The 15,336-nt window shown below is 36.2% G+C and overlaps 1 protein-coding gene across 3 annotated transcripts in view; it reads right to left on the reverse strand.

Moving 5' to 3' along the window:
* IQCB1 (IQ motif containing B1) overlaps positions 1-15,336 on the reverse strand; it is a 64,788-nt gene that overhangs the window by 9,910 nt on the left and 39,542 nt on the right. The window contains exons 10-13 of one of the 3 annotated variants that reach the window (XM_009446271.3): positions 15,152-15,261; positions 10,144-10,286; positions 8,351-8,499; positions 1,796-1,927 (exon numbers count right to left, since the gene is read on the reverse strand). In XM_009446271.3, the coding sequence (XP_009444546.1) occupies positions 1,796-1,927; positions 8,351-8,499; positions 10,144-10,286; positions 15,152-15,261 (534 nt within the window). Of the gene's footprint in view, positions 1-1,795; positions 1,928-8,350; positions 8,500-10,143; positions 10,287-15,151; positions 15,303-15,336 lie in introns of all 3 variants that reach the window. The other 2 variants (XM_063806162.1, XM_003309945.6) reach the window with 2 other exon arrangements.

Here is a 15,336-nt window from a genome sequence, read left to right on the forward strand (position 1 = left end):
ATATTTGATGGGAACAGATACTATTCCTGGACCTATGTGAGTTCCAGACACACTTCCGTCTTACCTTTTCAGATAACTGGATAATTTGGCTTTGGATAATTTCCTCACATGTACATGCTGATTAGTATTCTGGAGAATACTCAAGGGGTAGATTCTGTAGATATCTGGGGTTCTCTCTCTTTGCAGCTCTCTTTACTCTGGTACTCTGTTCTATGAAGTCTAGTTCCCTTGGTGTCACCTGACTCTCAGTGCCATCTCCTTAACTCAAGGATTCTAAAGAGCTCTTCTCTGTTCTCTTCCTTGAGCTATGGCCTAGAAACTCTTTCAAGACAGTAAGCTGGGGTAATTATAGGGCTTGCTTCGTTCCCTCTCAGAGATTATTGTTCTTTGTTGTCTGATGTCCAGGGTCTTGAAAACGATTTCATACATTTTATCTGCTTGTTTCTTTTTCTGGTTGTTTCAGGCAGGAAGTAAATCTAGTCCCTGTTACTCCATCTTGGCCAGAAACAAATGTCAGAACTTTTTCCACTGTCTACCTCTTTATGGTAATCACAGAGGGCCTGACATAGAAGGGTAGTCTTTTCCTCCTCTCTTTCTCCACAGACTCCATTAGGTTTTAGGTCCCTAAATCCAGATTAGCAGAAGCAGAAAGTAAGAGGGCTTATTTACACTTCCTGGACTAAGCTTTGCTATCCAATTCAGGTTTTACCATTGCTGTGTTCCAGTGGATACCAGATACATGCTCAGCTACTAATATATTTGTACTTCATTTCCATTTGTACAGTAGTTTTTGTTTGTTTGTTACAAAAAGTCCTTTCATTTTGGATGCTCTGGAGGAATGAAAGGGTGAATGATAGGACTCCCTAAATATCACATCAAGCCTCTAACATCAGTTATCCAGAACCTTCAAATTTTAGAAGTCTGTGTGTGTATCTGTGTGTGTGTATGTGTGTGTGTGTGAGAGAGAGAGAGAGAATGAACTCAGGCACAAACACCACCACCACAATCACAACAAAACTCGTGAAAAGTACCAAGATACACTATGAGTGCTTGGTTCAAATGAGGGAATAATTCTGATAGATTGAAATGTATAAACTGCTAACTTTCTCCATAAAATTACATAAGTGTGAAAGCACAGGAGAAGCAGTAAGAGAAAAGAAAGTAGAGGTAATCAGCAAAGGTGCAGGTGATTAAAATTAATGACAGGAGTGGTGAGTTACTCCCAAGGCAGAAAGGGAAATGACCTTTGAAGACACATAGGAGTAGATGGTCAAGAATTCAGGTGGGAGAAGTGAATAACAGGTGACCTGCCATACTGTGGTCATAGAAAGTCAAAGATATGGACATTTCTATTGGGATAAAGGTGCTAGCAGTATTATTGTGGTAAGATCATAAGAGGCAAATAGTCAAATGCTATGTCTTATTGGCTTTTGGAGGTACATTAGTAGTCCAACAAATGTAAGAATGAATAATCATTGATTGACAGTTACATATACTCTTTCTGGAAGGTTCAAAATAGTCCGAGTTTTACCGTACTATTGCAAAAGAAGCAATGAACAAGTCTTATTGACATAGTATGGGAAACAACTGATTTAAAGCAGAGTCTCCTTCACTACTGACTATACCTCTATGGCTATGTAACTAGAAAAAGATATACCATTACTTCTATGGTAAAGCCAATGCATTACCTTATACCAGCAATAAATGTACACACATATATTGTGTGTGTGTGTGTACAGTTATCAATATCATGCATTGGAATAATGTAATACTGATATGGTACAGAAGTTCATACCAAATGTCTTCTGACATAGTCATCCACTTGTTTCTTCAGTTCAACTCGGCGTGCATCAGTGAGTTCTTGGAGTCCTCGCCAAGGAGCAAATAGTTTCTTTTTCTTACGGCACTTTGCTAGGAATTTAAGCGCCTGGAAGAAAAAAAATTGAAGGTTTGTGATTTTTCTCCCCTAACTAATAGAACTATTTTCTCACTACAACATAATGGTAGTGATCACATTGCAATAATGATTAACTCTGAGTGTGTATAAGGAGGGGAATGGGACTGTGATAAAATGCAGGAGAACAGTGACTTTTAAAATATACAGTCTTCTGTAGTGCTTTTTACAAGGATATAGTCACGTATTATTTGTGCAGTAAGCAATGAAGAGGAAAAAAAAGCAATAGATTCTAGTCTCAATTCTAGTCCCTTTTAAACTATGATTCTGGGCAAGGCACTTGATCTCTAGAGGACAGGTTCTATGTCTATAGAAAAAAGGGGTCTTAATTCTACACAGCCTAGATGATTGTAAACACCAAGGAGACAGTATATTTCTGTCTGAATTCTTTCTCATGTCCTTCAGAATGGACTCTGGTAAAAAGAAATTTTGTAATAGGCATTATATGGGACAAATTTGCAATTATTCTTTCCAATTGTTTTCACTCTGCTCATGTCTTTGTAGTTTTTATTTTCATCAAAGTTACATGTTCACATTGTTTAAAGCAGGGGTCAGCAAATCACGGCCCACAGGCCAAATCCAGCCTGCTGCCTGTTTTCATAGGGCTTGAGAGCTAAAAATGTGTGTGTGATTTGTTTTTGTTTTTTTGTTTTGTTTTGTTTTTCATTTTACATTGTTAATTTAAAGGGAAAAGAATATTTAGTGGCACGTAAAATTATAAAAGAATATTTAGTGGCATGTAAAATTATATGAGATTCAAAATCTAATGTTTACAAATAACATTTTTTTTTTTGACATGGAGTCTCGCTCTGTCACCAGGCTGGAGTGCAGTGGCACAATCCCAGCTCACTGCAACCTCCACCCCGCCAGGTTCAAGCAATTCCCCTGCCTCAGCCCCCTGAGTAGCTGGGATTACAGGCATGCACCACCACGCCCAGCTAATTTTTGTATTTTTTAGTAGAGATGGGATTTCACCATGTTAGCCAGGCTGTGATCTCTTGACCTTGTGATCTGCCCGCCTCGGCCTCCCAAAGAGCTGGGATTACAGACGTGAGCCATCGCGTCCCACCTCTACAAATAACATTTTATTGGAAGACAGCCATGCTCATTGGCTGCTTTTGTGCTATAACTGAATACATGTGACACACTACATGACCTGCAAAGCCTAAAATATTTTATTATATAGCCCTTCCCTGAAAAGTTTGCTGATGTAACTCTATTGTTTAATGTGTCAGTTTTGTAAGAATTACTAGAATGCTATTGTTTAATTTGTCAGTTTCATAAGAATTACTAGAATTCTTACTAGAGTTACCCACTTACCCTGTCCCCTGATTCAAGGGCAACAATTTAATTCAGGTTATTCTTTTGATATTTAGCTCCATCTATTTTTCTGTGATTTTTTTTTTCAGATATAGGTATCATCTATTGATTTTCTTGTATGAAAGGTATGAATTTAGCTATCTTTCACTGTTTCTACTCCCCATCCATCCTATATTATTACATCATAATTTTAGTTAAATTAATGTTCAATGTTTACAAAATTATGACCACATAAAGGCTATTCACTTTTGAACAATATAGTATACTATAATTACTTTTCCTTCCTTGCACATTTTTATTTTTTCTGGAATTATTAATTCTCTTTTCTCCCATGCTTTGTTTTCCATACTACCGATTATATTTTACAAACTCTGCCCTAATTTTCTACACATTAAAATACAGCAGCCATTCTATCAAATTCATTTTCTTGGACACATTTTCTCGAGCTTCCTGACCTGCTGTAATTTGGATTGACTGCTCTCTATACCTTGGGCATAGCTGTCATCCTGTGGTCTCCATTCACCATCATCTCGGTGACTACTTTTCATCTTTCCCTTGTGTTTCTTGGATTCCATGTTGCCTTCCTTCTCAGGTTATTCCCTCTTATCTAAAAATGTCTTTGGTCTGTCCTTATCTTTAATTAATAATTTGGTTGGGTATAGAATTCTAGTTGGAAATCATTTTCCTTCAAATATGTGACAATCTTACTTCAATACTTTTTAGCTTCCAATGTTCCTGTCAAGAAGTCCTTTTGTTCCTAGTACATCTTACAGTATTATGAAACAAATGTAGAAGTGTTTCTGTCACTGTATTGGACACTTAATTGGTCCCCTTAATCTAAAATTCATGACATTCACTTCTTGGAAATCTTAAGTTATTTGATTTTCCATCTTCTGTTTTTTCTTGTTCTTGATTTCAAATGTTTGGCTGTTTGACCTCCTAGACTGGTAGTCTTTTCTATCCAGCTTTTTTTTTTTTAAATTAAAGATTCTACCTTTTTTTCTTTTTCTAATGATATTTCATATGTTGACCAGGCTGGCCTAGAACTCCTGAGCTAATGCCATCCTGCTGCCTTAGCCTTCTGAGTAGCTGGGATTACAGGTGTGTGCCACTGGCAAAATCTTTTTTCCTTGCTTTCTGTGAGATTTCTTTAACTTTTCCCCCACAGTCCTTTTATTAGTCTTTCAGTTTTCCCTGTCAAATTTTATTCTGTGTGCTCCATTTTATATGGTATCTTGGTTTTGTTTCATATATTACCTTTCCTTATCTCTCTGAGGATATTAATAACAGATTTTAAAAATTTTTTCCTTATACCTGCAATGTTTATATTCTATCAAATAGTTTTATTCCATTTGTTTTGTCTTTGGCTTTCCTTAGATATTCAGTGATACTTACCTTTCAGCTGATATTTAAGAGTGGGCACTAAGAAGCGGTTTAGAAAATTTCCCTAGTACTCTTACTTTTTGGTATTTTTTCTAAGACAGGGTCTCACTCTGTCACCCTGGCTGGAGTGCAGTGGCTTGATTATGGCTCACTGCAGCCTCAACCTCCTGGGCTCAAGTGATCTTCCCACTTCAGCCTCCCGAGTAGCCGGGACTACAGGTATGTGCCACCAAGCCCAGCTAATTTTTTTATAGAGAAAGAGTCTTATTATGTGTCCTAGGCTGGTCTCAAACTCCTGAGCTCAAGTGATCCTCCCGCCTCAGCCTCCCAAAGTGCTGGGATTTACAAGCATGAGTCACCGTGCCCGGCCTTGTTTTCAGTATGGTACTTGAGTTTTCAACTGTGCTTGCATCCTTCTGTTGAGACTCTCTTCTTTCTTTCTATTCTCCCCTTTCCTTGATTTTTCTCTTTTAGCAAATTTCCCCAATTTTTAGCTCCTGGAGAAACAATGCCTCTGTTTTTGCATCAAGTAAGAGAGAAACAGAAGGTGGATAACTGTTCTGGCCTTTCTTTTCCTGCCAAGGACACTAATAACCAGTTCTTCCTGAGGGACACACTCATTGAAAGGATATTCCTACTCCTTTATATTACTTTTTTTTTTTTGAGGCAGGGTCTTATTCCTATTACCCAGGCTAGAGTGCAGTGGTGTGATCACAGCTCACTGCAGCCTCAACTTCCCAGGCTCAGGTGATTTTCCCCCACTTCAGTTTCCAGAGTAGCTGGGACTACCAGTACATGCTACCACGCCTGGCTAATTTTTGTATTTTTAGTAGAGATGAGGTTTTGCGACATTGCCCAGGCTGGTATATTACTTTCAATGAGGCTAATGAATTATTTCCCATTTTTTTCTTAGCAAGATCAGTTGCAGTGCCAACAGAAATGTAAGGTGAGTCATATATGTAATTTTAAATTTTCTAGTAGTCACATTAAGAAAATAAAAAATGGGCGAAACAATATTTACTCAGTTATATAAAACATACAACAATATACACAAAATATTAGTATTTCATCATGTAATCAATATAAAAAAGTATTACTGAGATACTTTACACTTCTTTTTCATGCTACATTTTCAAAATCTGGTGGGTATTTTACACTTACAACACATTTCAATTTGGACTAGCTACATGTCAAGTTCTCCATAGCCAGCTACGTATGCTTAATGATTATTTTATTGAACAGTGCAGCTCTCTAGTGTGTCTTAGAAAAGGATACTTTAGGCCAGGCGCAGTGGCTCACATCTGTAATTCCAGCACTTTGGGAGGGTGAGGTGGGAGGATCACTTGAGCTCAGGAGTTGGAGACCACCCTGGAGAACAGAGTGAGACTTAGTCTCTATTGAAAAAAAAAAAAAATTAGCTGGGCCTGGTGGTGCAAGCCTGTAGTCCCAGCTACTGTGGAGGCTGAGGTGGGAGGATCTCTTGAGCCTCGCAGATAAAGTCTCCAGTGGGGTATGATTGCACCACTGCACTCCAGCCTGGGAGACAGAGAGAGATTCTGTCTCAAAAGAAAAGAAAAGAAAAGAAAAGAAAAGAAAAGAAAAGAAAAGAAAAGAAAAGAAAAGGATGCTTTAAAAATATGGCAAAATGTATCCTTTATTGACTATTGCCTTGTTTTAATTTTCTCTATTTTTCTATTTATTTTCTCAGTGTACTTTCCCATTTTTCTTTCTCTTTTCCTTCTTTGAAAGTAATTCTTGGCCAGGCATGGTGGTTCATGCCTATAATCTCAGCACTTAGGGAGGCTGAGGCAGGAGGATCACTTTAGCCCAGGAGTTCAAGGCTGTGATGAACTATGAACACACCACTGTACTCCAGCCTGGGTGACAGAGTGAGACCATATCTCTTAAAAAAAAAAAAAAAAAGTAACCCTCTTATTTCCTTTTCCATTTTGGCTAACTTTGCTTTGACTTCATCTTATTTTTATTAATGAGATGCAAAGACTATAAACATGACCTTGACCCATCCCTTTTTGCTCTTAAACAGAGACTCATTCCTTTTCTTAGCTAGAGGAGATATGAGGCAAATGTGACTAATCTTCCTTTCGTGCCAATGGAAAGTATAAAAGCCAAAACAACTTTGCCTTCGTAGCCTTCAGATATGTTCCTATGATGACCCCTACTTTTTTCTCTAAGAAATGGTAGGCAAACCAGGATATTTCACTTTACAGTACAGGATACTTTTACAAAGTATTGGGGTCATCTAAATCAGGCAAGGTAGTAAGTCAACTTAATAAGGGCCCAGCTATTTCTATGACAGGGAAGACTTTAAAAAGGAGGTATTTATGAGGTAAAAGTATTAGAAAGAAGCCAAAGCTTCCTCCAAAGGAAGTGTCTCCAACCCTAATATCAACTGGTTAACCCTTAGATGGCTTTGTTTAGCAGAAGGTAAAAATCAGGAGTACGTGTGATACAGTGATGGTGCAGGACTGTTTGTTGCAGATACAATCTGAGATCCCCAGAAGAGCCTGAAGAAGGAGTAGGAGGCAGGCATCTCTTCCTATTTCTCTAGTATTTATTCTACAATGTTTTTTGGATGATTAAAAAAAAAAAAACTTTGTAAAAAGTTAATCACAGAGACTGTTCAAAATCTGTCACAGTAGAAAACTGAAATTGACCTAAAAATTCAGTAAGGGATTGTTAAGCTAAATGCTATAGGACCTGAAATCCTAATATGAAAGTTAACCATGTATAAGAGAACAACTGGATGTTAGGAAAACTGGTCATTAAATTTAAAAAACCACCTTGTACTATGCTTTTCCAAGGCAACAAAATAGTACTATGCTCTAGAGAGATCACAGAAAGATTGCTATTTAAGAATAAGAGGCCGGGCGCGGTGGCTCACGCCTGTAATCCCAGCACTTTCGGAGGCCGAGGTGGGCAGATCACGAGGTCTAGAGATCGAGACCATCCTGGCCAATATGGTGAAACCCCGTCTCTATTAAAAATACAAAAATTAGATGGGTATGGTGGTGCATGCCTGTAGTCCCAGCTACTCGGGAGGCTGAGGCAGGAGAATTGCTTGAACCTGGGAGGCGGAGGTTGTAGTGAGCCAAGATCGTGCCATTACACTTCAGCCTTGCAACAGAGCAAGAATCCGTCTCAAAAAAAAAAAAAATACAATTCTACAATTAAAATGTTATAATGATCTAAATATACCTAATATCTCATCTGTGCATTAAAAAAATCAAATATCACATGCTGCACTTGCACAGAACTTTGTAATTTACAAAATACATTCCCATAAATTAGGGTATCTGATCCACATAACAACTGAGTGAAAAGGGTAAGGGTAAACATCTATTCATACATCAAGCACATGTGATGAGCTGACAACAATAAGACTTAGCTCCTTATTCTTGAAGAACTCACAGCCCAAGTAAGAAGGGAAATAATTAACAAAACAACATTGCAGTATAGTAAATGATGTACAAGGTTCTAAGGCAGTACTAAGGACTGAGTGTCTAAATCAGCTCGGCCAGAGGTAAGGGGTTTTTCTTTTACAAAAGAAAAAACTAAGGCTCAAGAAAACTAAGTGTCTTGACCAAGGCTTTACAACAGGTAATTAGCAAAGTCAGTTTTGAACTCATGTTTTTGCCTCTTGATTCAGAGCTCTTTTCACTACATTAGACTCACTGCTCTTTGAAGTGTGACAGCTGCTTTATACTCTATGAGAGACTGCCTCTGTTGGTGAAAATTTTTCCTTTCCCTGTACCCTCTCCAATGTTTCTGGATAATCAGTGCTGATTTCTCTTCCATTTCCCGATAGTGTTTCTCCACCTGACCTAAAAAGATGATAGACACTATTACAACATACTCACTGCCATGCTTTCTTAAGTTCTGGAATCAGGACAATGATAATAATAATCTTGCATTCTTTTTATTTTTGTCAATATTGTTCACTAATTTTCCCAATTCTATTATTTTACCATGGTTCTAAGATTTTAGAAACAAAGCTTTCCCAGATTATGCAGCTTCTTCACAGAAAGAACTCATATAATATTTTTGTGGTAGAGTAATAAGAAAATGGCTGAAAATCCGACACAAAGAACACTAAAAAAAAAAAAAAAAAAAAAATTCCTAAGTACATGATTAAGAAGTCATTCAGTACCACCAGAGGGAAAGGGCAAAATGTGTGTATGTGTTCTCTACTCTACATGCTTCCAAATTTCTCTTAAGTCACTCAGTCAGTTATACAGATGACTTTCTTTTTGCTTTCTTGGAGTTGCTCAGCATACAGCCCAGGGTTCACAGTACATATGTGACAGAATAAGGCAGTAGAATTGTTAATAAAAAGGGGGGCGTATTTGGGGAAGTATAAGAAACTGATACAATTTAATGATCAACTGGATATGGAGGTAAAAGAGGGAAAGGACTCTAGGATGTCTCAAATGGGAAACTGAGTAAGTTGTTGGTGCCATTACCTGAGATGGGGAATAAAAGAAAAGGAAATCTGAGGGGTAAGATAATGACTTTGGTGTTTGGGATGCCTGTGGATATCCAGGTAAAGCTGGATCCAATAGGCAGTTGGCTACAGAAGTGTGTTATTCAATAGAGTAGAAACTATCCACAAGTGGCTACTTGGGTTAAAATAAAGTAAAATTAAAATTTAGGTCCTTCAGTGCACTAGCCATATTTCAAATACTCAATAGCCATCTCTAGCCACTGGCTACCCTACTGGATGGTACAGATATACAACCTTTCTTTTTGGAAAAATTTCTCTTGGGCAATTTTGCTCTAAGAGCTTAGGAGAGTAGGTGAAGATGGAGACCAGATTTGAGACTGCTCAGCACTCAGCTGAGAGTTGAGCTGCAGTTATGGATGGATACCCCAGGAAGAGCAAAATGACAGGAATAAGGTGAGGATGGAACCCTAGAAAACATCTATATTTAATGGAGATGAAGTGAAATAAAGGGCTAGTGAAGGACCCTGGATTGAATAACAAGAAGACAGGTAAAATAATTTGAAGATAATATTGAAACCACTAAGACCTCTCAGACCACATCTTCTTATTAATTTCAGCTTAGTCTGTCAAAGGCGGCAAGAAGATGTCACAACATTTGTACTAAGGAATGAGTTAAGCTCTGATGGCAGAATGTAATAATATTCCAACTCCTTGTTTCAGTTCAAGAAGTATCTTTGTGTCTCTAACAGCTATCTTTATGCATACATTTTTATGTTTCACTAAATTATCTGAAGGATAAGAAAAAAAACTGGTGGGGAGATTGTTCATCGTCAACTAATAGGTCTGAATTGAAAAAACAGTAACCATTTTTGAACTCAGAAGATCTAATAAAGTTTATCTGAAAAACAGAGAAAAAGGACAAAAGTCCAAATTTTAAAAAAAATCATCACGTAGCTAGAAAAGTTGGTTTGTTAAAAGATAACCTAAATATTCTTATATTGATAAAGTTGATACTGCCACTCACCTGGATGAACTATTTCGAGCATACTCAGCTGCAATTCTCGGGAAAGTCTCATGGCTCTCTGTCTTTGAAGTTGCAATTGTAATTTGAGGTCCTCTTCTTCCTTCTGCCTATTTATCTCCAGCAACATCTTTGATCGTTTGGATCTGTGATGGAAACAGTGTGTTATACATAATTTTCATAAATCATATGAAAAAATGCATAACCTCACTAGTAATCAAATAAATGTAAACAGAAAAAATTTTAAGATAATTTCTAGTGTTAATAAGGTATGATAAAATAGCTTGTCATCTGCTGCTGTTGTGCAATCTTTCTGTAGAAATATTTGAATATATGCATTAAAAGTCTGGAAAAATATTTGAAATATATAAATAAAAAGCCTTAAAAGTGATGACCAATTAATTCTATTACAAATAATTTTCTTAAGGAAATAATCAGATATATATGTAAAAATTTATGTTCAAAAATGTTCTCCACAGTATTACAACAGTAACAAGTTGAAAACAAACTTTGTCTCACAACAGCGAGTTGGATAAACAGATACTGGTTCATTCACCTGATGGGATGGGATTCTATGAACTATGAAAACATAAAATGTTCGAAGAATATTTAGTGACATGAGAATATACTGATGATCTAATGTCAGGTAAAAGGAAAATCAGGATATAGAAGAATGACATCAAAATTGTGTCAAAAAACTTACATTTACTTACACAGAAAAATAAATAAAAAACATTAAAATTTCAAGTGATTTTTACTGCATGATGTAATTATGGTTGATCTTTATTTTCTTCTTATGCCTATTTCTCAATTATTGACAACTGAACATTACTTTCATAACTGGTTATGAAAATTTTCATGTGATCACAAACATTTTATATAATTATAATTTCTGTATTATCTGCTTTTATTCACCAAAATTTCTCCTTAGCCATTCCCATCTAGTTTTTGTTGCTTCCAATATCACTATGTAAAGAGACTACAAGTGTCAGTTTACAGTAAATATACTCAAAATGCTTTCAGACACCCACAGAAAAAGAAAACGAGGATAAGAAGAAAGGCAGAATAAACTACTTAGTTTACCGCTATAGACTTAATTTGACATGTGTCTCCCTCAAGAACATTTTCTCTTAGATCTTTTTTCTAAACTGTATTCTTAGAATTAAACTGTAAACAAATGTGGTACCTTGGCTATAGCTTTGTACTCTTAATAGTCAGACTTCATTATAGTATAGTTAGGATTATTATGATTTTTCAACTGAATTTTCAACTCAAAATAGTTTATTTTGATTTTGATAAAATTTTGTGTGCCTGTGGTTGTTTCTCATAAATTCTTCCATCAATTACAACTTAAATTTTCTCTAGCTTTCTACTTAGGGCAGAGTAGACCTCAAAAGTGTATGTGTGTCAAAAGATTCCAGAGAAGATCTAGGGCTAGTTGAATAGTTCTAAGTGTCTCTTGCTCTTTGTGAAAGCTGGAAATGAAGTAGGTAAGGGCCTCTCCCTTCCCAAAGAATAGGTGATAGCAACTTGCCTGTTCTACAGAACTCCATCACCTCAAAACTTCTGGGTTATACAGCATGCAGATAATAATGTTTTATCTCTTACCCATTCATAGAGGGTAAAAGAGAGCAGGCCCTAAACAAAGCCTCCTTTTAAACTGATTTTTAAAAAACTACCTCTGTGGCCGGGCACGGTGGCTCACGCCTGTAATCCCAGCACTTTGGGAGGCCAAGGTGGGTGGATCACCTGAGGTCAGGAGTTTGAGACCAGCCTGGCCAACATAGCGAAACCCCATTTCTACTAAAAATACAAAAATTAGCTGGGTGTGATGGTGTGCACTTGTAGTCCCAGCTACTTGGGAGGCTGAGGCAGGAGCCTGAACCTGGGAGGTGGAGGTTGCAGTGAGCCAAGATCGTGCCACTGCACTCTAGCCTGAGTGACAGGGTGAGACTCCGCCTCAAAACAACAACAACGACAAAAAACTACCTCTGTTTCTAACTTCTAATTGGCTATAGATTATAATGTCTAATACTGCATTATCAATATTTTAAATACCATTTTACACTATTAGTATGAAAAACATAGTAATCATTAAAATTGCATCTGCTAGAATATTTAATCTGTCAGAAAACTGGGTTTGGGAAACAATTTAGGCATGTAGGCTATCAAATATGGCAAAAATGAAAAGACTATGGAGCATGAAGGTGGAAGTAAAGTACAAACCAGAAAGACAGGACAAAAGTGAGATTTGGTGATTTAAATAGGGATTAAATTGTAAACAGGTGTGCTTATTGGATTCATATGTTTTACTTTCATATCTGAAAACATTTATTAGGAACTGAAGTGATTTTGAATGTAATTCCCCCATTTATTATTAAATAACATCTAGTTATTTTGTTCAGAGTTTCTCTAATCACTCAAAAATCAAACAATTATTCTTCCAACTGGTTTCTTTGTAAGAATTAGTAGGCACTGGACCACCTGGCATCTGTACTACACTTCTGAAGATGAAATGACTGATCAGATGTCATATTCTGAAATAAGTAAATTCCATGATTTACATTTAATCAATCTGAATTTTTACCATTAAAGTGGGAGTTGACCAAATTTTCTGCTGCCAAGACACTGTGCCTCAGAGGGAGAGAGAGAAAAAAAATGCTATCTGCATTTAAGAAGCTCAGTTTCAAGATGAAATCAACAAATGTAATTAAAACACTTAAAAATCAGCACTATGATAGAGGTAGGTAAATTGTGAGGTTTCTCTAAGATAACTAGAGCAGCTGTTAGCCGCTTCAGAAAACCTTGCTGAAGAAGAGTACTTAAGAGACAAAGTTTCTGAATACGAGAAATGACTAAATAAAAAAGAAACCACTATGAAAGTGCATTAGCAAGGGTGTGACTATAAAAGAATGCCTCTTGCTGAATCTAAAGAACACTAATCAACCTGGACCCATAAGTGTGACCGGTGGGCAGTCTCTCTCCCAAAACCATGGGAAGGGGAAATTACTGAGATAAGACCTGAGCACAAAAAGACAGAAATAACCTTTGAAAAAAAACCAAGCTACAAAGGAAGCAAGAGACATTTGCATGAACTGTTACAACTAATAGAAGAGGGAAGGTGCTGAACTGGAGAAAACTGAAAATTAAAAAATTAAATAGAATCCAACAGGTTAGAACCGCATTTCAGTATATTCTGGAACCTCAAATGCAAAAATACTGGAAAGGCAACAAACACAAAATGTGAGACTTAAATAATTTTTGCTTCACAGCTTATCTTTTTAATGGAAGTATTTATAACTCTTCTGGTTACATAAAGAAAGCAATGGAATTTCTATTTTAAAATAATGGAATATTAGATTCCATAGATACACTTCTAAGTAGAAAAAAATCTGTAATCCTGGGCTACTTTTAAATAGAGATTTTAATATTGAAAGAGAGAGTATATGAGCAAATTTGGGAACTCTTGTGGGACTAAACATTAATGCTCTGAATCCATGTATAAGGGTACCCTTAAATTTAAGATGACAGGTAACTAAGGATGATAGCAGGTGGAATCCATAAGTAATACCTACTCTATCTGAATTCACCACAGAGGCAATACCAAGAGCACCTCAGATGCTTTGGGTAGAAAAATATACACTGTGACTCAAAAAGTACTCAATATTTCCCAAATTTATCTAACCACAGAAATGCTTTAAAAAAAAAACAGCTTGTAAGATAGGCAATAAACTTTGAGTAATAATAGGTGGATAATACTTGCTTCTCATTAGTACTACCTATTTAATGCATCTATTTGTCTACCTAGATTTGTAAATTTTCAAGGACAGAAAATGTGCCATATGCATTTTTCCTTCTATCATTTTTTAAGTGCCAGATAATATGCTAAAAACTTTGTATTATCTCAAATTTTACATTATCTTGATCATACAAGTGTATAAACTATTATTCTCATTTTATAGATTGGAAGTTTGAGGCTGAGAGAGGTGGGGGATTGTCCAAGTTCACTCAACCAGTAAGCTGCTGAAGTGAGATACAAACTTGAATCTGTTAAATGCCTAGTACATATATCATATACTAGGCATTTGATATATATTTAAAAATTCTTTTCTTTGCTACCAACAATATTCATGCCCAATAATATTTAAAATTCATCTTTAATTCTTCCCTGAAGAAAACGTTCATCAATTAATAGGATACCCACTAAGAGACAGTTAGCTAGAGTGATTTCAATGTCTTCAACTCTGTGACTACATAGTATTTTGAACCCCAGAGCTATTTTTAAATGTTTTTATAACTGAGAAATGCATCTGCAGTTATTAAAAGAATAGTTTCAGTTTTCTTTAAAAAATTAACTTCTGTAAAATGCCAGTTTCATTTTAGCAAACTAAAGCTTGGCTTTAAGTTAGGCTGCATGAAAAAGTCACCTCTGAAACAGATCTTCTTTACCATAAATTACCTAGAAGCTAAGTTATTTTTTCTTGTTCTGTGACCTTGGAGGATCTGGATTGGTTAAGTCATTGCAGAAAGTGGGCTATGTCTTCAGTATTTCCTTTTCAGTCTACTTGAAATAAATGCCAAACTATATCATAATTCAATGAAGATATCCATCCATGCCATATTTATTCAGGAAAATCAGGTTAACAGACTTAAACTCTTATATGCATACATGTTATTGTTATAATTATACACACGAAATTATGATAACTGTTGGTTTAGAGGGTTTAATAATATAACTATCATTGGCTCCCTTTGTAGGCTTGGCCCCTCCCCAAATATCTTATTAAGTGGATAGGATTGCATATTTGACACATCAGATTCCTGTCTTACATCCTTTGCTTTGAAAGTGCATCTGGTTACTGGAGTGTTGGTACCCAGAAACGTATGGAAAAAAAATGAAAAGATAACAAGAAACATACTAGGAAATTTAAAAAAAAATCACCTAAATTTCAATTCAACTGTACTCTAGTAAGATTCTATGATCATCAATCCCCTCACCAAATTTTTTTACCTGAAACTCCTCTGCAAAGCAATCACAGCAGATGGAAGCTTCTTTAATCTCTTTCTTGTCTGAAAACCCTTCCAATAGGCTTGAATCAAGCATGCTGCTTGATGTAGTTTCTGAAATGCCGAAAATAATTTAGAGATATCTCTAGGAAGGTCTTTAAAAAAAAAAAAAAGTTTACCTTTTAAAGT

This window comes from Pan troglodytes, chromosome 2 (assembly GCF_028858775.2).
Source record: "Pan troglodytes isolate AG18354 chromosome 2, NHGRI_mPanTro3-v2.0_pri, whole genome shotgun sequence".
NCBI lineage: Eukaryota > Metazoa > Chordata > Mammalia > Primates > Hominidae > Pan > Pan troglodytes.